Here is a 23,348-nt window from a genome sequence, read left to right as displayed (position 1 = left end):
TGCACAAGGACACACAGGTCCTGCTGCACACTCCCCTCTCCCAATTTACAGCCATTCAGGTAGTCATCTGCCTTCTTGTTTTTGCTTCCAAAGTGAATAACCTTACACTTATCCAAATTATACTGCATTTGCCAATGATTTACCCACTTACCCAATCTGTCCAGATCATGCTGAAGGATCTTTGCATCATCGTCACAGTTCACCCTCCCACCCAACTTGGTATCATCTGCAATCTTTGAGATGTTACATTTTGCTCCCTCATCCAAATCATTGATATGTATTGTGAATAGCTGGGGTCCCAGCACCAACCCCTGTGGCACCCCACTAGTTACTGCCTGCCAATTTGAAAAGGACCCATTAATTCTTACTCTTTGTTTCCTCTCTGCCAACTATTTTTCTATCCATCTCAATACACTTCCCCCAATCCCATATGCTTTAATCTTGCACAATAATCTCTTGACAAAGCGGGACTTTGTCAAACGCTTTCTAAAAGTCCAAATATACCACATCGACTGGCTCCCCTTGTCAACTCCACCAGTTACATTTTCAAAGAATTCCAACAGATTTGTCAAGCATGATTTCCCCTTCATATATCCATGCTAAGTCTGAGGATACATACCAACCAACTCAAGAACAGCTTCTTCCTTGCTGCTATCAGACTTTTGAATGGACCTACCTCGCATTAAGTTTTTTTACACCCTAGCTATGACTGTAACACTACATTCAGCACCTCTTTCCTTTCCTTCTCTATGAACGGTATACTTTGACTGCATTTCTTTTGATACCAATCAAGTAAACGAACTCAAATTAACTTAGGGACAAAGTAAAAGGGGGCAGCTCCCCAAAAGGAAGGGGGGAACAGCCCGAACCAAAAACAAAGTCGAAAGGAAACTTAAAACGTCAAACCAAAAGGTGATTATCGGGGTCGATAATACACCCCAGCCCCTGTGGCGCCCAGCGGTCGCGGAAGGCGTCAACCGTGCCCGTGGACACCGCATGCTCCCTCTCCAGAGACACCTGGCCGCGAATGTAGCCGCGGTAGAGGGGCAGACAGTCGGGATGGACGGCCCCGTCGATCGCCCGCTGCCTGGACCTATTTATACTTTGACTGTAGCTCTTTCGGGTACCAACGTAATAAACGAACTCAAATTAACTTAGGGACAAAGTAAAAGGGGCGGCTCCCCAAAAGGAAGGGGGGAACAGCCCGAACCAAAAACAAAGTCGAAAGGAAACTTAAAACGTCAAACCAAAAGGTGATTATCGGGGTCGATAATACACCCCAGCCCCTGCGGCGCCCAGCGGTCGCGGAAGGTGTCAACCGCGCCCGTGGACACTGCATGCTCCCTCTCCAGAGACACCTGGCCGCGAATGTAGCCGCAGTAGAGGGGCAGACAGTCGGGATGGACGGCCCCATCGATCGCCCGCTGCCTGGACCTATTTATACTTTGACTGTATAGCACACAAAACTTTTCATTGTCACATATACTAATACATGTGACAATAATAAATCAAATCGAAGAATGACAGGAATATGTTCAGAATGACTGCCCTTCAGAAGTTGATCGCTTCAATCAGTGCACACTCATTGCTAACCGATTAGCGTCCCTTTACCAATTGCAGGTATTTAGTTTGTGAGGTGAATGCTCATGTGGAGATCTCATCGATTAAGGATATCTACAAATTAAATGCAGTACTGAAAAGTGAGCAATTCCCAATTTAAGAGAATTAAAACACACGACCTCTCCACCCCATACAGGCTTTCCTGGACAAATTTGCCAACCCTCGCAGTCAGAGACATCCCCACCGCATCAGTGACGTAAAAGTGCATGACGCTTTTTAACAAAGAATGACACTAAAGCACTCCGAATCCCAAATCTGCCTCTCTTAATTGAATGGCGCTGCCGCGCCGAGCCGCTTAACAGGGACTGCCACTTGCTGAATCCCTCCCAGAGTTGCTGTCCGAGCCGGTACCGCAGTATGCCGGAGCCGGGCAGCGGGCAGAGATGAACCCAGCCAACGGCACCGACTCCCGGGAGGAGATCATCTTCAGCCCCTTCACCTACAAAGTTCTGGCAGCCATCGTGGGCACCATCGGCGTGCTGGGCTTCTGCAACAACCTGCTGATGTTAGTCCTCTACAGCAAATTCAAGAGGCTCAAGACCCCCACCAGTCTGCTGCTGATGAACATCAGCTTCAGTGACTTGCTGCTGTCCCTCTTCGGAATTATCTTCACCTTCATCTCCTGCCTGAAAGGACGGTGGATCTGGGGCTCCACGGCTTGTGTCTGGGACGGTTTCAGTAACAGTCTGTTTGGTGAGTGAAATCCCAAAAAGATTTGATCACCCTCTGGGTGTTATAAAGAAGTCTTATCACCCACCCACCCCCAACTGTCTTAGGGTTATTTTCACAAAGGGTGATGCAGTAAATAAGTTCTCTAATTGAGAAGATGTCCTCCCCCAGAATGATTCAGGAACAAATGTGAAGTAATAGCTGGAAAAAGCCAGGCAGTACCTTGGGTGGGGAAGAAGAATTTTTCTCCCTGCACAGTGGTTAGCACTGCTGCCTCACAGCGCCAGGGACCAGGGTTCAATTCCCGGCTTGGGTCACTCTCTGTGTGGAGTTTGCACATTCTCCCTGTGTCTGTGTGTGTGTTTCCTCTGGGTGTTCCAGTTTCTTCCCATAGTCCGAAAGATGTGCTGGTTAGGTGCATTAGCCGTGCTAAATTTTTTCCTCGGTGTACCCGAACAGGTGCCAGAGTGTGGTGACTAGGGGATTTTCACAGTAGCTTCATTGCAGTGTTAATGTAAGCCTGCTTGTGACACTATTAAAGAAACTAAACTATTGCCCTGAGTAGTCTTTCTGAATAGCTCCCAAGAGACGGGATGGGAGATGGGGAGGGGAGTTGCAGCTGCATACTGCCAGCCCACCTGATCATTCACTCCCTATTTCATTTCAAACCAAGATTACATAACACCATTCAGCCCATTGAGTCCATGCTAGATTTTAGTTCTTTTTAATGTGGTTAAAAACGTCAAAATGAGCTATTATACAAAGTCTTTTTTGCAGTAAAGAAAGCCTTGATTCTGCAAAATTAGAAGCAGACTATGCAGTTTTTTGTGATTTGAGACATATATTTGATTTGATTTATTATTGTCACATGTATTAACATACAGTGAAAAGTATTGTTTCTTGGTGCTATACAGACAAAGCACACTTCATAGAGAAGGAAAGGAGAGAGTGCAGAATGTAGTGTTACATTCATAGCTAGGGTGTAGAGAAAGATCAACTTAATGCAAGGTAGGTCCATTCAAAAGTTTGGCAGCAGGGAAGAAGCTGTTCTTGAGTCAGTTGGTATGTAACCTCAGACTTTTGTATCTTTTTCCCAACGGACGAAGGTGGAAGAGAAAATGTCCAGGGTGTGTGGGGTCCTTTAATTATGCTGGTTGCTTTGCTGAGGCAGTGGGAAGTGTAGACAGAGTGAATGGATGGGAGGCTGGTTTGCGTGATGGATTGGGCTACGTTCATGACCTTTTGTAGTTCCTTGCAGTCTTGAGCAGAGCAGGAACCATACCAAGCTATGATACAACCAGAAAGAATGCTTTCTGTGGTGCATCAGTAAACGTTGGTGAGAGTTGTAGCCGATATGCCAAATTTCCTTAGTCTTCTGAGAAAGTAGAGGCATTGGTGGGCTTTCCTAACTATAGGACAAGTTGTTGGTGATCTGGACACCTCAAAAACCTGAAGCTCTTGACTCTTTCTACTTCGTCCCCATTGATGTGGACAGGAGCATGTTTTCCTTTACGCTTCTGGAAATAGAAGACAATCTCCTTTTTGTTGACATTGAGGGAGAGAATATTGTTGCCGCACCAGATTCTCTATCTCATTCCTGTACTCTGTCTCATCATTGTTTGAGATCCGACCCACAACGGTGGTGGTCTCCTGGATACACCTTGGCAGGCCTTGTTGCCGCCGGGCGGCAGAGGTCCCAGCTGGAGGTCCCTCCTACGGAGGGATCTCCCCCAATTACGTCGGGGACCTGGGATGGAGGGTGATGCATGCAGCAGTGCCGCACAACCGTAGGATTCACTGGTTCACGGGCTCCGAAGACTGTGTTGTACCTGTTAATTCTCAGATACTTTCAACCAGTTTGTTTACTTCAAGGTTTTACCCCGGTGCCCTTATTTGCAAGGTGGACAAAGGACAAACACAAGTAAAGATTCAACAAGTTTATTAAATAACACTATTAACCCTTAAATTACCCACATAAAACAAGAGGATACCCCAGCAGATTCAAGTATACTACCCGTAAAGATGGCTTGGTTAAACTGCAGGCCCGATTCTGAGTCCCTCTGGTCTGTTGTCACGAAGGTGAGTCTCGATGGCCGCTTCTTCCTTCCTTCCTTGTCTGGTCAGTCTTCTGAATGGTTACGGCTGTCTCCCCTGTCGAGTCTTCGCTCCTGTGTGCCTCTGAGTGTGTCCCTTTATCCCCAGCCTGCTTGCCTTTCCAGAAACTTCTCTGGCTTCTGGCCAATGAGGTCCCAGGAGGGGGTTCCAATACCCAGTGGGTTTCTTGATGTCTGCCTGACAGGACACCAGGGTCTGCCCCCAGGTGTCCATCTCCATGTTGTTAAACTTGTTATCAGGTAAGGTTTCTACAGGATCTCTTGGTGACAGAAAGTCTGGCCCGATCTGGGCTTCTAACAATAGACCGATGCATTTCAATGAGGTGCCATGATCTCCTGCTAAGTCTCAAGTAGAGTGTAACGACCTTTGATGGGTGGTTGATGGGTCAGGGCCAGACACATTTGTGTATTGTACAATTGGCCTGCCTGCGGTTTGACTGTGTTTGATTTCAATGTGCCTAATTCTTTAATTTAGGATATCCAATTTTATCAGCCTTAAAACTAGGCCCTGTTTATATCACCACAACTGCCCTTTCTGTGGCCTTGTGGAGTCCGTGGACCATGTCTATGTTGTGTGTCTTAGGCTGCACTCCCTTTATGTTTTCCGAAAGAACCTTTTATTGATGTTTTGTTTGCACTTCAGTCCCACGCTCCTGATCTACGGACACCCGGTGCGGAGAGGGGAGGGTCGGGATGGCGACCTCCTCGTGAACCTGGGCCTGGCGAAACGCACCATTTACCGGTCCAGGCAGCGCGTGATCGAGGGGGCCGTCCATCCTGACTGTCTTCCCCTCTACCGCGGCTACGTTCACGGCCGGGTGTCCCTGGAGAGGGAGCATGCGGTGTCCACGGGCACCGTTGATGCCTTCCACGCCCGTTGGGCACCGCAGGGGTTGGGGTGCATTATTGACCCTGACAATCACATTTTAATTTGATGTTTTTAAGTTTCCTTTGTACTTTGATTTCTGTTCGGGCTGTTCCCCCTCCTTTTGGGGAGCTGCCCCTTTTTACTTTGTCCCGACTTAATCTGAGTTTGTTTATTTGGTTTGACCTAACAAGAGGGCAAACTTGAAAATCGAATTGGAGGGGAATTTGGCCACACAGTCATAGGTGTATAAGGAGTAGAGCAGGGGGCTGAGAACACAGCCTTGTGGGGCACCGGTGTTGAGGATGATCGTGGAGGAGGTGTTATTGCCTATCCCTACTGGTTGTGGTCTGTGAGTTAAGAAGTTCAGGGTCCAGTCACAGAGGGAGGTGCCGAGGCCCAGGCCACAGAGTTTGGAGATGAGTTTTGTGGGAATAGTGGTGTTGAAGGCTGAGCTGTAGTCAATAAATAGGAGTCTGACATGGGTGTCCTTGTTATCTAGGTGATCCCGGGTTGAGTGCAGGGCCAGTGCATATTCCAATAGGAAGGAAGAGTGGTTGAGCTTGCTTTGGAAAGAGATGATTGCTACAGTCACTAATCTCCACTTTTTTGACCTTCTGTTGGATGTTGCTGTTCTTCATTATGAAGCCAGTGGAAAAGTTCTGAAGCTTTATGTCTCAGGGATTTACAATGACGTCTCTCTCCACTGACCTGCCCCAAGTACCTACCCAGCTGGTTTCAGTGGGGTAAGGTGTGGCATTATGCACCGGTCTCACTGGGCATGTCTCATGGGAGTCATCCATCCTCCTTCAAAGAGCCCATGCCATGTTTAATTAACCCCCAGGTACGAGGAGCATGCACCTTCCTTCGGCAGCCCAGCGACAGTGTTTGGGATACAATATTTCTTGATGGGGAATTGTGCACATTCCACATTAAATGAAATAACAGCTGTTCTTGTTTCTGGTAGTTTGTGCAGGTCATATTGCAATACATTTGGTCATTGCATGCATATAGAAAATACAATTCAGCGGGGAAAAAGAAACTTAGCTGCTGTTGGTGGTGATTATTGCAGACTAAAGGTCATTGCATGCTCAAACAGGCGTTTAGCTACTTCCTGACTGGATCAGAAACCAGCTGACTCCTGTGGGTACCAAGCAAGAACCAGGTCAGATACAATAAGAGAGGAAAGTAATCTAGTATAGTGAGAATTGAATGGCAGTTAACCTTCAAGGGAACATAAAAATCTTTTGCTGACACAAGACTAAGAAGCGGGGCAGGTTCTATTCAGGACAATGATTATATGTTTGGAGGTGCAAGGTTAGAAAATGACGTTTACTGAGGAAGTGAAAGCTGGCAAAATATCAGTGGAAAGAAAGATGGTAGAGGTAACGGTATGGTTGAAAGTTGATGGGGCAAGATGGCCTGGACAGGCTGTCGGTGCTTGAGTGGTGATACCATCTGGTCCAAATGCTGGTGTTCCAGGTTGCTAAGGGCAGTGGGAGATGGGATTGCCATGATCTGCCGATCTTCCCTTCATATTGGGGAGATACCAGAGGATTTGAGTGACAAATGTGATGCCCTTGTTCGAGAGAGGGTCCAAGGAAGGTCCTACTGAAAGACCAGCCAGTCAGTTAAATGATGTTGGGTGGGTAAAGATCTGAAAAATAATAAATGGAGAAAACATTAGTATGCATTTGGAGTGGTTTGACTTCATTAAGGAGAGCCAGTGTGTATTTGGAAACTGCGGAATATTTGGCTGTTCTAATTGACTGCATTCTCCATCAAAAAGTATTCAATGTCATCAGTATGGATTTGAAGATCACATTTGAGAGAATACCACAAGACTCGGTGAGAAATCTGAGACTTGTGGGAGGGTCATTGTCAGCTGGACAAAGAAGTTAGGTTAAGGACAGAAAAGTGAGTTGTGGTGAATGGTACTTTTGAGAGACTGGAGGAAGGTAGACAGAGGTATCTCCCCAGGACCACTCCTTTGATTATATAAAATGACTTGGGTATTTGAACATCCAAACTTCAGTTTTGTCGATGATACCAGAGATGGAGGGTATCAGGATGATAATCCACAACAACAGCACATAGTGACTGGGCAGAAATGTGGCAGGTTAAATTTGAGGTGTGAGGTGATTTTGGCAGAAAAACTAGGGAGAGGCAATATAGACTTAATGAAACTGTTCTAAGGAGTTTACAGAGATGAAGGGTATTATGGATCAGGTCAGAAAATCAAGTGTTTTACAAAGCCCGCCTGAATCATAAGTTTTTTGAATTTGGCTAGGATAAGCATGATATGGTTCACTTCAGGTATGATTCAAGTGACCCACGAGGGAACCTTTATCAAACAAACATTATTTAAGAATATAGTTAACGTGTATAACAAGAACTTTTATCAATTACAAACAAGAAACAAAACAACCACTATAATGTATAACTCAATGAATATCTCTAATGTGTTACAATTGAAACAAAAACCCTTCTCATAGGTTTAACACAGCACAGACTATTGCTCACATGATGGTGGAAATTTGAGTCCCGTGGCTGAAGTCTGCAATTCTCTAGATTCACAGTTTGAAGACATGACCGCTTCCCAAAGCACCAGAGAGACTCTAGTCCAGCCCCCAAGAACAACAGATTTTCATCTTCAGGAAACCAACAGGGGAGAGAGGGAAAACACTTCTCTTTAGCTTGCTATCCCTTCTAAAACCCAACTCCAACTTGCAGCTCCAAAGTTGAAATTGAAAATCAATCCTTGTCATCTGAGTGGTGGGTGCCTGGAACGTGCTGCCAGAGGAGGTGGTGGAAGCGGACACATTAGCAAAAGTTAAGAGGCATCTGGATGGGTACGTGAATAGACAGGGATATGGACTAAGGGCAGAAGGTTTATTTTTAGTTAGGGCATCATTGGCACAGGCTTGGAGGGCTGAAGGGCCTGTTCCTGTGCTGTACTTTTCTTTGTTCTTTGACCTGCCCATAGTTTTTTTCCCCTCCTTCTCAACAATGACATCACCTAAGGCTGTGAGCATGATTTTAAACAAATCTCTTAAAGGTACACACTAACATCACAAGGGACCTGGGGCACATATGAATAGACCTTTTGAAGGTGGCTTGGCGTTGGCAATGGCTTGGCATGTTGACTGAGTAATTAGCAAACATAGAATTCCATAAATTGAGGTATTGTATACACAAGCAGGGAAGTTGTGTGTAACTTGAGCTTTATAGAATATGGTATCCTACTCTGTTTAACAGGTGTTAGGAAGGACAGAGGGGGCAGAGCAGATTTAATGATGACCAGATGCAATGTACTCAGTAAAGGAGTGGCATTTTTGGGGTTTTCTAGTTCTTTCACCTTCCATCTTTTATCCTCTGCAGGCCTCTCTCCACATTGAAATCCCACTCGGAGAATAAAGCCACAAGATTCCACTGTTTTTAAACAAACAAAATAAACTCTACACTAAATTCGGAAAAGTAAAATACCCCACAATATCTTATACTCTTAACATTCAGAATTAGTGAGGCAAATATGAATTAAGAATCAAAGCGTGGTCAAATGCACCATACTGCACATTAAGTGGCAAATTTGACCAAGATGGGTTCCCTTCAGCAACCCACCGAGATGTCAGTGACCACTGTGAATTTAATATGATAACATTGTGTCTCTCTCAGGAGAGATTTCCACTTCATTGTTGAAAATCTGGCATCTGAATTCCTTAACCAAAAGAGAAAATGCTGGAAAATCTCAGCAGGTCTGGCAGCATCTGTAAGGAGAGAAAAGAGCTGACGTTTCTAGTCCAGACGACCCTTTGTCAAAGCTTTGACAAAGGGTCGTCTGGACTCGGACCGTCAGCTCTTTCCCCTCCTTGCAGATGCTGCCAGACCTGCTGAGATTTTCCAGCATTTTCTCATCTGCAGTAATTTGCTTTTACCTGAACTCCTTCCTAGCTGGACTGCCTCAATAACTGTTCAATCTCTCCTCCTGAGACTGTTTCACAAAGCTGCACTCCTGCCTCAAATTACTGGCACATTTACACCTCTTTTGCAGATGACTAGATTCGCTAAGCTGGCATTGTCCTTGGGTTCCTCCAAACTCAACAGTTATACCGAGCTATAAATGGCTCCCAAGGCTTTTCTGAGTTCTATCTCCAGTGTTGAATCAGTGATCTTCAGCTGCCTTCTCAGCCCGAACTCATTGAATGGTTCCCAGGCCTTCAATGAGCCCCAGCTACATGGAACCTTCCAACAACAGTACCTCTTTTTGGTATCCAGCTCTTCCTTGCTACAGAACTCGTCAATTGGAACCATAACCATAAGTGGAAATAAATAGGGTTGGGAAGCATTTTCTGATCAGGGCCAGTGTGATCTCCTGGACTCGTTTCGATCACCACAGGGGGTCGGAGAGGAATTTCCCAGATTTTTTTTTTCCCCATATTGGCCCTGGGGTTTTCACTCTGGGTTTTCGCCTCTCCCTGGAGATCACATGGTCTGGAATGGGGGGGGGTGGGGGTGAGTTAATAGGTTGTGATGAACAAAGCATCGTAGCTGTGAGGGACAGCTCGGTGGATAGGATATTAGGATGTAGATAGGCTGGAAAATTGGGCGGGGATCCTGGATTCAGGATTCAATCCTGGACCGGGGAGCGGCACGGGCTTGGAGGGCCGAAGGGCCTGTTCCTGTGCTGTATTGTTCTTTGTTCTTTGTTCTAACACCATTTTAAGCTCCACCAAGTAAATGATGATGTAACCCTTCAGGGTTCCCAAAACAAAGTGTTTCTCAGGACTGCACTTACAGGGGTGAATTTTCCCACCCGTCACGGGAATCGTAGCAGGTGAGAGGCGACGGACCATGGAAATGTCCATTGGCCTTGGGTGGGATTTTTCCTGTTTCGGGGCGAGCATGTCTGGAAAGTCCTGCCCACGATACAGAGGTCATGGGCCCAGTTGTCCAGCTGAGTGGGCCCACCAGCTGTTTTCCAGTTTCATCTCTTCCTTTCTCAAACAAACATTGGTAACCTCTGAACTAACTATCTTTTGTGTTCTGGCAATCTATGAAGCCCAGAACTTTAGTTACCTTCAACAATTTTTCCAAAACTAAACATGACTCAAAATATTAGCATAAATCATGAACTAGATATTTGTCATGGCATTGGTATGTTATAGCTTAAAGCAATTGTAAACTTTATTTTAATGGTAACTATTCCACATAAAATCAATATCAGTCTTTAAATGTTAATTTATTTCTAACGTTGCAACTAGGATTCGCAATTGCCTGCCCAACATTAAAATGGTGATGAACTGAAATATTCTCTGGCTCAATTTCAGCCAATTTATGTTCCTGGCAGCACCCAAATGTGCCTCTAGCCCTAAATTACATCAATTTTCCTGCCTGCAAATTAAGTCAGAACTTTTACATACTTCCCAACTGAGCTGACTTTCCTCACCACTTAATTCTGATAGGGTTACATTTCTCTCCCTTTCACCACCCCCCCACCCCAAGCTCATAACATTGTCTGCTCCATATCTGTCTTGGTGAAATGCAAACTAACCACAAGAAATAGAAACAGGAGTATCCCTTTAACATTTTGTATGTTTCAATGAGATCACCCCTCATTCTTAATTCCAGAGAATATAAGCCCAATTTACTCAGCCTCTCATCATAAGACAACCCCTGCAACCCAGGTGCCAATTGAGTGAACCTTTGCCGTACTGCCTCCAATGCAAGTATATCCTTGTTTTAATGTGGACACTAAACTAGGAGATTTCCACGTACGACCTGTCTAATGATCTTGGGTTCGAACTCAATTTTCCCACCCGCCTGCCATAATCCCTTAATGACCCATAACCATTGACCACCCTCTATGGTAAAGAAGTCCAAAGACTCGGAACCCTTTTGAGTGAAGTAATTTCCCCTCCTCCGTCCTAAATGATCAGTCCCTTATCCTGAGACTCTTAGCTTCCCTCCACCCATGAATTTTTAATTCCCTGACCAATGGAAACAATCTGTTACCGTCCACCCTATCAAATCCCTTTAACATTTTGTATGTTTCAATGAGATTGCCTCTCACTCTTAATTCCAGAGAATATAAGCCCAATTTACTCAGCCTCTCATCATAAGACAACCCCTTCAACCCAGGTGCCAATTGAGTGAACCTTCGCCGTACTGCCTCTAATGCAAGTATATCCTTTTTTTAATGTGGAGACTAAACTAGGGGATTTCCACAGTAACTTCATTGCAGTGTTAATGTATGCTTACTTGTGACACTAATAAATAAACTTTAAACTACACTTTAACCCAAACGCAGTACTCCAGATGCAGTCAGAGGTTTACAGCATGGAAACGGGCCCTTCGGCCCAACTTGTCCATGCCGCCCTTTTTTTTAAACCCCTAAGCTAATCCCAATTGCCTGCACCTGGCCCATATCCCTCCACACCCATTGTACCCATGTAACTATCTAAATGCTTTTTAAAAGACAAAATTGTACCCGCTTTCTTCTACTACCTCTGGCAGCTTGTTCCCCAGACACTCACCACCCTCTGTGAAAAAAAATTGCCCCTCTGCTCACTTTTGTATCTCTCCGCTCTCACCATAAACCTATGCCCTCTAGTTTTAGACTCTTCTACCTTCAGGAAAAGAAATTGACTATCTAGCTGAACTATGCCCCTCATTATTTTATAGACCTCTAAGATCACCCCTCAGCCTCCTACACTCCAGGGAAAAAAGTCCCAGTCTATTCAGCGCCTCATAACTCAATCCTGGTAACATCCAAGTAAATCTTTTCTACACTCTAGTTTAATAATATCCTTTCTATAATAGGGTGACCAGAATTGCACACAGTATTCCAAGTGTGGCCTTACCAATGTCTTGTACAACTTCAACAAGACATTCCAACTCCTGTATTCAATGTTCTGACCAATGAAACCAAGCATGCCAAATGCCTTCTTCGCCACTGTCCACCTGTGACTCCACTTTCAAGGAGCTATGAACATGTACCCCTAGATCTCTTTGTTCTGTAACTCTCCCCAATGCCTTACCATTAACTGAGTAAGTCCTGCCCTGGTTCAATCTACCAAAATGCGTCACCTCGCATTTGTCTAAAACTCCACCTGCCATTCGTCAGCCCACTGGCCCAATTGATCAAGATCCCATTGCAATTTGGGAGATAACTTTCTTCACTGTCTACTATGCCACCATCCTTAGTGTCTTCTGCAAACTTACTAACCATGCCTCCTATATTCTCATTCAAATCATTAATATAAATGACAAATAACAGTGGACCCACCACTGATCCCTGAGGCACACTGCTGGTCACAGGCCTCCAGTTTGAAAAATAATTCCCTACAACCACCCTCTAGCTTCTGTCAAGAAGCCAATTTTGTATCCATTTAGATACCTCACCCTTGATCCCGTGAGATTTAACCTTGTCCAACAACCTACCATGCGGTACCTTGTCAAAGGCCTTGCTAAAGTCCATGTAGACAACATCAACTGCACTGCCCTCATCTACCTTCTTGGTTCCCACTTCAAAAAACTCAATTAAATTTGAGACATGATTTTCCACTCTCAAAGCCATGCTGACTGTCCCTAATCAGTCCTTGCATCTCTAAATGCCTGTAAATCCTGTGTCTCAAAATACCTTCCAACAATTTACCCACCACAGATGTGAGGCTCACTGGCCTGTAGTTCCCAGGCTTTTCCCTGCAGCCCTTTTTAAACAAAGGCACAACATTTGCCACTCCAATCTTCAGGCACCTCACCTGTGACTATCGATTCAAATATCTCGGCTAGGAGATCTGCAATTTCGTCCCTAGCCTCCCACAACGTCCTGGGATATACTTCATCAGGTCCCGGGCATTTATCTACCTTGATGGGCTTTAAGACTTCCAGCACCACCACCTCTGTAATATGTACACTCCTCAAGACATCACTATTTATTTCCCCAAGTTCCCTAACATCCATGCTTTTCTCAACATTAAATACTGATGAGAAATATTCATTTAGGATCTCACCCATCTCTTGTGGATCTGCACATAGATGACCTTGTTGATCCTTAAGAGGCCCTACTCTCTCCCTTGTTACTCTTTTGCCCTTTATATATTTGTAGAAGCTCTTTGGATTCTCCTTTGACTTATCTGCCAAAACAATTTCATGTCCCTTTTTGCCCTCCTGATTTCTCTTACCTCTATCCTACACCCCCTATACTCCAAGAGATCCACTTGATCCCAGCTGCCTATGCACGTCATATGCCTCTTTCTTTTTCTTGACCAGGGCCTCAATATCCTGAGTCACCCAGGGTTCCTGACTTCTGCCAGCCTTGCCCTTCACTAAGAGGAATGTGTTTACCCTGAACCCTGGTTAACACACTTTTGAAAGCATGCCACTTACCAGACATCCCTTTGCCTTTCCACAGACTCCCCCAATTAACTTTTGAAAGTTCCTGCCTGATACCATCAAAGTTGGCCTTGCCCCAATTTAGAATTTTAACTTTTGGGACAGACCTATCATTCTCCATAGCTATCTTAAAACTCTTCCTTATTTCCCAAGAGGAGGTCAAGTTTTGCCCCCTCTCTAGTCGGGCCATCCACATACTGAATGAGAAATTCCTCCTGAATACACAACAAATTTCTCTCCATCCAATCCCCTCATACTATGGCCTTCCCAGTCAACGTTGGGAAAATTAAAATCTCCGACTATTACCACCCTATTTTTCTTGGAGCTATCTGTAATATCCTTACATATTTGCACCTCAATTTCCTGCTGACTATTTGGGGGCCTATAATACAACCCTATCAAAGTGATTTCCCCCTTCTTATTTCTCAGTTCTACCCATGTAGACTCAGTGGCTGAACCCTCTGATATATCCCCTCTCAGTACTGCCGTGATGCTTTCCCTAATCAAAAGTGCAACTCCCCTCCTCTCTTACCTCCTGTTCTATCTTTCCTATAGCATCTGTACTCTGTAACATTAAGCTGCCAGTCCTGTCCCTCCCTTAGCCATGTTTCAGTAATTGCTATAATATCCCAGGCCCGTCAGGCCTTTTGCATTGAAATAAATGCAGTTTAATCTGAACTTCCCTTGCTCTCTGTCTTGCTTCTGTCTGATCTGTGTGGTACTATGCTTACTGACACTGCCTTTACTAATTACTGTGCTCTCTTTAACTTCTGTGCTGTCCTCAAACTTCTTTTCTGTCTCCCTACTGTCTCCACCCCCCCTGCCAAACTAGTTTAAACCCTCCCGAGTGGCTCTAGCAAATCTCCCCGCCAGGATGTTAGTCCCCCTCCAGTTCAAATGTAACCCATCCCTCTTGAACAGATCAGCCCTTCCCCAGAAAAGATCCCAATGATCCAAAAATCTAAATCCCTGCCCCCTGCACCAGTTCTCAAGCCAGGCATTCATCTGCCTAATCCTCCTATTCCTAATCTCACTAGCATGTGGCACCGGTAGTAGTCCTGAAATTACTACCTTCGAGGTCCTGCATGTTAGCCTTCTGCCTAACTCTCTATATTCACATTTCAGGACCTCATCCTTTTTCCTACCTATGTCGTTGGCACCAATGTGTACAACGACCTCTGGCTGCTCACCCCCCCCTTAAGAATGTCCTGCAATCGCTCAGGCGTCCTTGACTCTAGCACCAGGGAGGCAACACACCATCCTGGAGTCTCGATTGCAGCCACAGAAATGCCTGCTCGTGCCTCTAACTAGCGTGTCCCCTATTACTACTGCTCGCTTGCTCTTTGCCCGACCCTGTCTCACAGCAGAACCAGCTGTGGTGTCACAGGCCTGGCTGCTGCTGGTATTTCCCCGTCAGGCTATCCCCCTCAACAGCATCCAAAATGGTATACCTGTTTGAAAGGGGAATAGACACAGGAGACTCCTGCACTACCTGCCTGCCTCTCCTGGCAGTCACCCATCTACCTGAGAACCTGTGGTGTGACAACCTCCCTGTAACTAGTGTCTATCACACTCTCTGCCTCCTGTATGCTCCGCAGTGCATCCACCTGCCGCTCCAACCGAACAATGCAGTTTGTGAGGAGCTGCAACTGGACACTTCCTGCAGACAAAGTTGTCAGGGAGAATAGATTGCTTCCTGTTCTCTTTTTAAGAACATGGAGACGGTGTTTGTGATATGAAAAGTTGAACTACACTGGTCAGTCTGGAAGACTGTAAAATGCCAAATTCAATCCTTCCAGATTCAATATAGATTTGCTGTCCATTTCCGTACTTTTGAACTCTTATCAGGATCAAAGTGCAAGTTACAGTTACATTCCTGGACATAACCTTTTCATGAACAGGAAAATGGAAAAATAATTCTGAACTTTAAATGCCATTGATTTGAAATACTTTTTTAAAAAAAGAAATTGGCAATGATGATCTATTATTTCCGTTTTTGTCCTTTCATTTTCTGTCTTCAAGGACTCCCCTACATTTGAGCTCGGGTAGGTTTATACCTGAAATGCTAAACTATCCCTTTGTAGATGCTGATGAATTTATGAACATTTCCAGAATTTTGCTTCCAATATACTCTGGAGTAGTTTTGAAGTACATAGGCATGCTGGTTCTTGCAACGTGTCAAACTATAGAAATCTTGCCTGTTTTTTATTTTTCTAACTTTGTATTGTCCATGTGATAGGGTGCTGACATTGTAGTAACTTTGTCTTGACAAATCTTTCCATATAATGCATTTCTTGATGTTTAAAAACAGTGGGAGTGCAGAGCTAAATTGGACACTGAGACAGCAACTGGACTAATGCATCCTCTAGTGGTGGACTGCATTATTCCTTTTGCATATCAGATTCAACAGAAAAGAAACTCTGAATCAAATAGGTTCCTCTGAGCTGCTCTCCCTCCAATCTTATAACTTGGACATAAGTGACTCCCTTTCACTTGTTACACTGAGAACAGAGGCAGCTTCAAGTTACGAGCTAATGTATGAGGCAGATTTTTTTACACCGAATAGTGGAATTCGCTGTGGGGGGGAGGTAGTGGAAGTGGATACGGTAGTGACTTTTAAGGGGCATCTTGACAAATACATGAATAGGATGGGAATAGAGGGATATGATTCCTGGAAGGATAGGGGGTTTTAGTTAAGTCGGGCAGCATGGTCGGTGCAGGCTTGGAGGGCTGAAGCGCCTGTTCCTGTGCTGTATTGTTCTTTGTTCTAATGATTTTTTTAAAAATAGTAACTATGGGGTGGGGGAGCAAGAGAAGAGGGGTCTCTTTCTCTTCCTGCACCAACTGAGCTGACTGATATGATGTGAAGTCATCATGCGTAAATATTAACTCCAAAGAAAATCTCACTTGACACAGCAACCTGTACAACATTTTAAAAAAAAAAAGATGTTTCTTCTCTAAAAGTTATCGATGTGGCCTTGCCAGCATTTATTGCTCTTGCCTTGAGAACGTGGCAGGTCATGGATGTGAGCTGCTCAGTATTGTACAATCAGTGCTCACAATGACGTGAGCAGTCTAGATCCAGCAACTCTCAAAAGTAAACTGATTTTTGTTTTGTTTATTTTTGGAATTCTAAGTCAGCAAATTTTCACATTTGACTTGTGATGCCAAACAAAAAGGCCTCATTTAAGAGGTTGCATTTTTTTTTCCAAAAGGCCTTAATGTTTTTATTTTGTCCCACTAACAAAAAGGAATGCTTGTTTTCTGGAAACTGTAAACACTCACTGAAGGCTTGGCGATGGGCTGGGGGGGTATAATTTGGATGACTATATGGGGAAGAGTCTCTCTTGCATTACTGTGTAGGGAGGAGGAAGATTTACAACGTCCACTCAGAATCATAGAACCAACAGTGCAAAAGAAGCCATTCGGCTCATTGAGTCTGCACCGACAACAATTCCACCCAAGCCCTATCCCTGTAACCCCACTCTGCTAATCCCTCTAACCTACACATCCTGGGACACTAAAGGGCAATTTAGCATGGCCAATGCATCTAACCTGCACATCTTTGGACTGTGGGAGGAAACAAGAGCACCCCGAGGAAACCCACACAAACACGGGGAGAACGTACAAACTCCACACAGACAGTGACCCAAGCCGGGAATTGAACCCAGGTCCCTGGAACTGTGAGGCAGCAGTGCTAACCACTGTGCCACCCGGAACTCCTCGATGTAGTTAACATAAACTTAGGTTGGGACTGAAACTCTTGTGCCTGTTGAGTTTCGGAAGGAGTGAATAAGTAGATGTTGGTTGATGTCAGTTTAAAAGTTGCGGATAATCTACACTAGATTAATTTACTGTGTCTATATGTCACTTAACTTCTCAGGAATTTCGTCAATAATGACACTAGCAGCCATAGCATATGAGCGTTACCTCCGGGTGGTGAGTGCAACAGCGATGGGCTTTACCTGGGCTTGGCGCATAATCACGTACGTATGGCTTTACTCACTGGCCTGGACTGGAGCACCATTACTTGGCTGGAACAAATACACTCTGGAGCAACATAGACTGGGCTGCTCGGTGAACTGGGACCCCAGAAACCCCAGTGATACCTCATTTGTCCTCCTTTTATTCCTGAGCTGCCTGCTTTTCCCTGTAGGTGTCATAGCCTTCTGTTACGGAAATATTTTATGGAGTACGAGGATGGTAGGTAAAACCAGTTACAATTTACACTTTGAAGATAGGAAGTATGTAAGGGTGCGTCAAGGTAAACACTCAGCTGCCTCGGTGTTGGTCAATCTCAGGGGGAAAGTTCAATAATGCCTCCTTCCAGGGTGGGGTGGAAGGAGTCAAATATGCAGTCAAAGGTCCTGACAATATCGGGGCCTATGATGGTACATAGTGACAAGGCAACAATATTTTTAATGAAGATGAGTCTTCATTTGCAATATGGCAACGTCAGTGTAACAAACTCCATGTCTGTTTACCCTTGTGAAATCCCTTTATTTTATTCAGGGGTTAACTAGAATTATAAGTTGTACACCAGATCAATTGATTGACTGTCCGTGATGTACTTAGTTAAACATCAGCATGTTGTGCTGCATTTCTTTAGAATGCCTGATACATGTGTTTCTGTGGTAAGATTGAGCCAGATTGGCAGAATTAAGAGTTGTTTTTTTTTTGTTCATTTCTTCGATAGGCAGCTATTGGGGATTGGCCTGTAATTGGTCTCTGTATTCCAGAATTGGAATGTTTTAAGTTTTTATTTATTATTGTCACAAGTAGGCTTGTATTAACACTGCAGTGAAGTTACTGTGAAAATCCCCTCGCCACATTCCGGTGCCTGTTCAGGTACACTGAGGGAGAATTTAGCATGGCCCAATGCACCTAACCACATTTTTCAGACTGGGAGGAAACCGGAGCACCTGGAGGAAACCCACGCAGACATGGCGAGAATATACAGACTCTGCACACACAGTGACCCAAGCTGGGAATCGAACCTGGGTCCCTGGCACTAAGGCGGTAGTATTTATACCACTGTCACCGTGCCACCCTGTGTATGTGGGGGGGTAGGGGAGGAATCAACTTGTCTCCCCGTCCCATTCGATCAGTTGTTTTAAGCCCTATGTTTGGATTGTTTGACATTTGTGTACTGTCTTGGATCAGACCTGACATGCTTTTCTGGATAAAGTGGGTAAGGCAGGAATTCAGGCCGGAACCTGTGGAATTAATCAAAAAATGTGTATATTCTTGATACGTCCACAGATGGGGAGGTCTGGACTAATAATTCAGAGACCTAAATTGAAATCCCATCGGAGTTGGGGAATTTAAATTCAGTTGATAAACTTGGAATAAAAAAAACATTAGTAATTGTGACGTTTAAATACTGGATTGTCCTTGAAACCCATTGGGTTCACTAAAAAGTCATCTAACTTACTAATCTTTTAAGGAAGAATATCTGCTGTCTTTACCCAGTCTGACATGTGAGACTCCAGGCTCCCAGTAACATGGTTGACTCTTAACTATGCCCTATGAAATGGCCAAGAAAGCCACTCCAAGCACTTAGATTTGCCAATAAATGCCAGTGCTGCCTATGTGATTTTTTTTTTTAGATGTACTAGGAGGTATGGGGCAGGGCTCAGAGCATAATAAGATGACAAATTTGTCAGGTTAGTCCATTCCAAAGTATAACTGCTATGACACTTCTTGTCTTTGCAGCGTAGAAACGTCCAAGATCTTCGGAGACTCCGACTTGCCAGGCTGTTAACACATGACAGGAATGTAGCAAAGATGTGTTTCTTCATGATCGTCATCTTCTTAATTTGTTGGGTGCCATATGCAGTGGTGTCCCTCATGCTGGTGTATGGTTACACTAACATTGTTACCCCCACCGTAACCATCATTCTTTCACTGCTTGCCAAGTCAAGCACAGCATATAATCATTTCATTTGTATCTTCATGAGCAGAAAGGTATGTTGGAGCACCTAAATTTAACACTAACTTAAATACTTTGCATTCATTTGATTAACTCCGTTGTTTGAGGCAGTGACTGTCTATCATACAGATTATGAAGATTCCATCTCTTGACCTTGGTCTTTTCCTGTGCTAATAATCTCAGCTAGAGTGGCAAAAAATAATTTCGCAGTGGGCCTTAGCACTTCTGGTTACAAAATTGGAAAGTAAATCATCCTATTTTGTGTGTTGTAAGAATAGGACCCTTGCTCACATGAATTTGTCTCTTCCTTTCAAAGAAATCTCAGTTGGGACCAGGCTAGATGTGCATAATTAGGCTGCTTTTCTTTGCAGGCAGCAAGTGAGCATAAAGTAATGGATGTAATAAAATCTTGACATGATTCGGCTAACTAAGAATGGTGAGAAGTAGTAAAATAGTATTTGAAGGCTCATTTAACTTTATAGTCCAACTTCTGATTTTGATGGACTCTGCTTCAATGTTAAGTTTTCCTTACTCCCCATATCTTTACTCGCTGATGAGTAAACTAAAAGCTGTGTTCCTTGATTCTTCTCTCTGTTCCTAGCTAATGGGAGAGCTCTGTTAGTCTACTAATTAATCATCCTAGGTGCCAGCTATCTCTTCCCCTGTGGGCTTGAGCTGCAGCTTCAACAGTTTTGGGGTGAGACAATTGGCTTTCATTGTCTTGACCTTCTGAAATTGATTTTCACCTTGACACTCCACTAACTGGAATCAACTTGGGTTTGGCGAGGTGGAGAAGACAGCTCAGATGAGGATAACATTGGGCACATCTCAAACTGACTGACCTTCCTGTCTAAGCTCACCCATGGCAGTGATGTACCAGACAGATACCCAGTGTGAGTTGGCAATTTCAGGAGGCAAATTGGGACCACCCTCTTCTCCCCCCCCCCCCCCCCCACATCTTTCACTAAAGAAATTGACTCATTGTTGGGAGTATGTCTGAAAAACTGGGGTCTCATCCAAGTGACTGTTGTTCATGTTTTTAAGTCTAAATAGATGTGATGCACAGCCTAATCTAATGTCTGGACATTGCTGGCAGAGTTTTCTGGCAAATAATCAGGAGCAGAAATCGTTTTTTTTTTCCCACCCTCCTGGCATTGGACTTGGGCAAGGTGTGTGTCTGTCACTCATTATGTAAACTCATTAAGTCCTGAAGAGTATTGGGAAAGACAAGATTTTGCTGTTCACAGAAAGAATGTGGAAAGTAGTAATATGGCTAATAACTTAAAATACTTTTTTCTGTGACCCTTTTATAGTACCGATGGTGCCTAATGCAATTGTTTTGCTCTCGCCTAATGAAAATTAAGTGGATAGTAAAAGATCGTGCTGTTCAAGCCCAAAGTGACCAACCAAGGCCTATCGACTTGTCCAAAGATGCTATGGAGCGGCCTAAAAAGAAAGTGACTTTTAGTTCATCTTCGATAATATTTATCATGACCAGTGATGAAACTCAGGATATGGATAGCACTGCTGAACTTGACTCCACCAACCTGAACATCATCCAAGTGAGACCATTACATTCAGAAAGAGCATAAAGAGAAAATAAGTTTAAAAAGTGAATACTGTCATATATGTTGCAGGGGAATCTTTTCTCTTTTTGTAAGCAGAATGTGTCCTATAAATAACAGTCCGATCACTGTGGCTACTGTAGTCTCTGGCAGTTGCATCTTGAAGATAAGCAATGATAAATTTATGTTCTTTAAAAGTGAGGTCATTTTTCTTAATATTTTCTGTAATATACAGTGTCAAACTTTTTCAAATTTGAGATGTTAAATGTGGTGTGTGCTCAAGGTTTCAACACAGAATTCCCCCAGATTTCTGTTGTTCTGTCAGAAGGGAATTTTGAAAGAATCATCAGCATTTGTGGTATTACCTTGTGACATAATAGGGAAAACCCGCATTCTAAGCAATAAACCTCATCTAATGTTCTGATATAATAATTCCTATTTATTATTTCAGAATACTCTCAACGTTTTTGTTTGAGCCAGGAATTTTACTGAATCTAATCTTGCCCCACCATTGTCATTTCAGTGGAAGAAACTTTTTTAAGACCACGCTTCTCACAGTTACGGAATGAGAATGGGTCTGGTTGTTCCTGCACTTTTTTGAGATGTTCCTTACCTGAGCGATTTGCACCAGGTATAAATGAAACAAACTGCATCGCACTTTCAGCATTTTTTCACAGGATTCTCCATGTACCAAGACTTCAGCCAATGGTGGTGCATAATTTACATCTGTGTACGGGACTGTGGCCTCAACAATGGGTGTGGTTTTGGTTTTGCTTCTGCTTTCAGTCACTTCCATCCATGGTTAATTGGAGAGGTTGAACTCTTCCTTCTCCTTGGGAGAGTTTGCCTCAATACAGTCCCTCAAATTCCACACCTGGACCTCCATAGAAACTGGAAGTAGGAGTAGGCCATTCGGCCCTTCGAGTCTGCTCTGCCATTCATTTTGATCATGGCTGATCAGCGAATTCAATATCCTGATTTTCCCCACTTCCCCCAATCCCTTTAGCCCTGAGAGCTATATCTAATTTCTTCTTGAAATCAGACATTTTAGTCTCAACTACATCCTGTGGCAGTGAATTCCACACATTCACCATCCTCTGGGTCAAGAAATCTCTCCTCACCTCAGTTCTAAAAGGTTTAGCCCTTATCCTCAAACTATGAGCCCTAGTTCTAGACTCCCCCACCATTGGGAATATTCTTTGATGCCCTGTCTAGCCCTGTTAGAATATAAGTATCTGAGATCCCCTCTTACTCTTCTAAATTCCAGTGAATATAATCCTAACCGACTTAGTCTCTCCTCATATGACAGACCTGTCATCCCAGAAATCATCTTTGCTGTACTCCCTCTAGAGCAAGGACATCCTTCCTCCGATAAGGACACCCAAACTGCACACATTACTCCAGATGTGGCCTCACCAAAGCCCTATACAAATGCAGTAAAACATCCCTATACTCAAATCCTCTCTATGAAGGCAAAGATACCATTTGCCTTTTCTACTGCCTGCTGTACCTGCATGCATGCTTTCAGCGACTGATGCAGAGGACTCCAAGATCTTGAGTATCCACCTCTCTCCATTTACACCCATTCAAGTAATCTTTCTATTTTTGCGACCAAAGTAGATAATCTCACATTTATCCACATTATTCTGCATCTGCCATGCACATGCCCACACACTCAGTCTGTCTGGACAAGATCTGGGGACCGGGATTCAAATCTCTTTCCCCCCACCCCCCCACCCCATGCCAGATGGTGATATTTGAATTCAATAAAAAAGAATCTGGAATTTAAAGTCTAATGACCATGAAACCATTGTCGATTGTCGTCAAAAAACCCATCTGGTTCACTAATACCCTTTAGGGAAGGAAATCGGCTGACCTACATGCGACTCCAGAACCACAGCATTGTGGTTGACTCTCAAATGCCTTCTGAAATGGAGGACAGTTTGGGATGGTCAATAAATGCTGGCCCAGCAAGCGACACCCACATCCTGTGAATGAATATATTTTTTTTTAAATCCACTTTCCTGTAACCTTTGACTATTTTAACTCTAATTGACTAGAGATCCTGCAGTGGAATGCCATTTTGTTTGTCCTGGTAAAAAGCTGCGGCACGGTGACTCAGTGGTTAGCACTGTTGCCTCACAGTGCTGGGGACCTGGGTTCAATTCTGGCCTCGGGTCACTGTCTGT

At 44.1% G+C, this 23,348-nt stretch overlaps 1 protein-coding gene across 1 annotated transcript; it reads left to right on the top strand.

The window, feature by feature from the left end:
* Positions 1-1,879: 1,879 nt before the first annotated feature.
* On the top strand, positions 1,880-21,456 carry opn3 (opsin 3). Its single transcript, XM_078229647.1, has 4 exons — positions 1,880-2,313; positions 17,546-17,865; positions 19,378-19,629; positions 20,908-21,456. The coding sequence occupies exons 1-4, from the start codon at positions 2,004-2,006 to the stop codon at positions 21,184-21,186; spliced, it is 1,161 nt and encodes a 386-aa protein (XP_078085773.1). The 5' UTR covers positions 1,880-2,003; the 3' UTR covers positions 21,187-21,456.
* The last annotated feature ends 1,892 nt before the right edge of the window (positions 21,457-23,348 follow it).

Source organism: Mustelus asterias, chromosome 15, assembly GCF_964213995.1.
Source record: "Mustelus asterias chromosome 15, sMusAst1.hap1.1, whole genome shotgun sequence".
In the NCBI taxonomy this organism is placed as follows: Eukaryota; Metazoa; Chordata; class Chondrichthyes; order Carcharhiniformes; family Triakidae; genus Mustelus; species Mustelus asterias.
The sequence above is the reverse complement of the archived record's forward strand: the minus strand, read 5'-3'. Positions and strand labels throughout refer to the sequence as shown.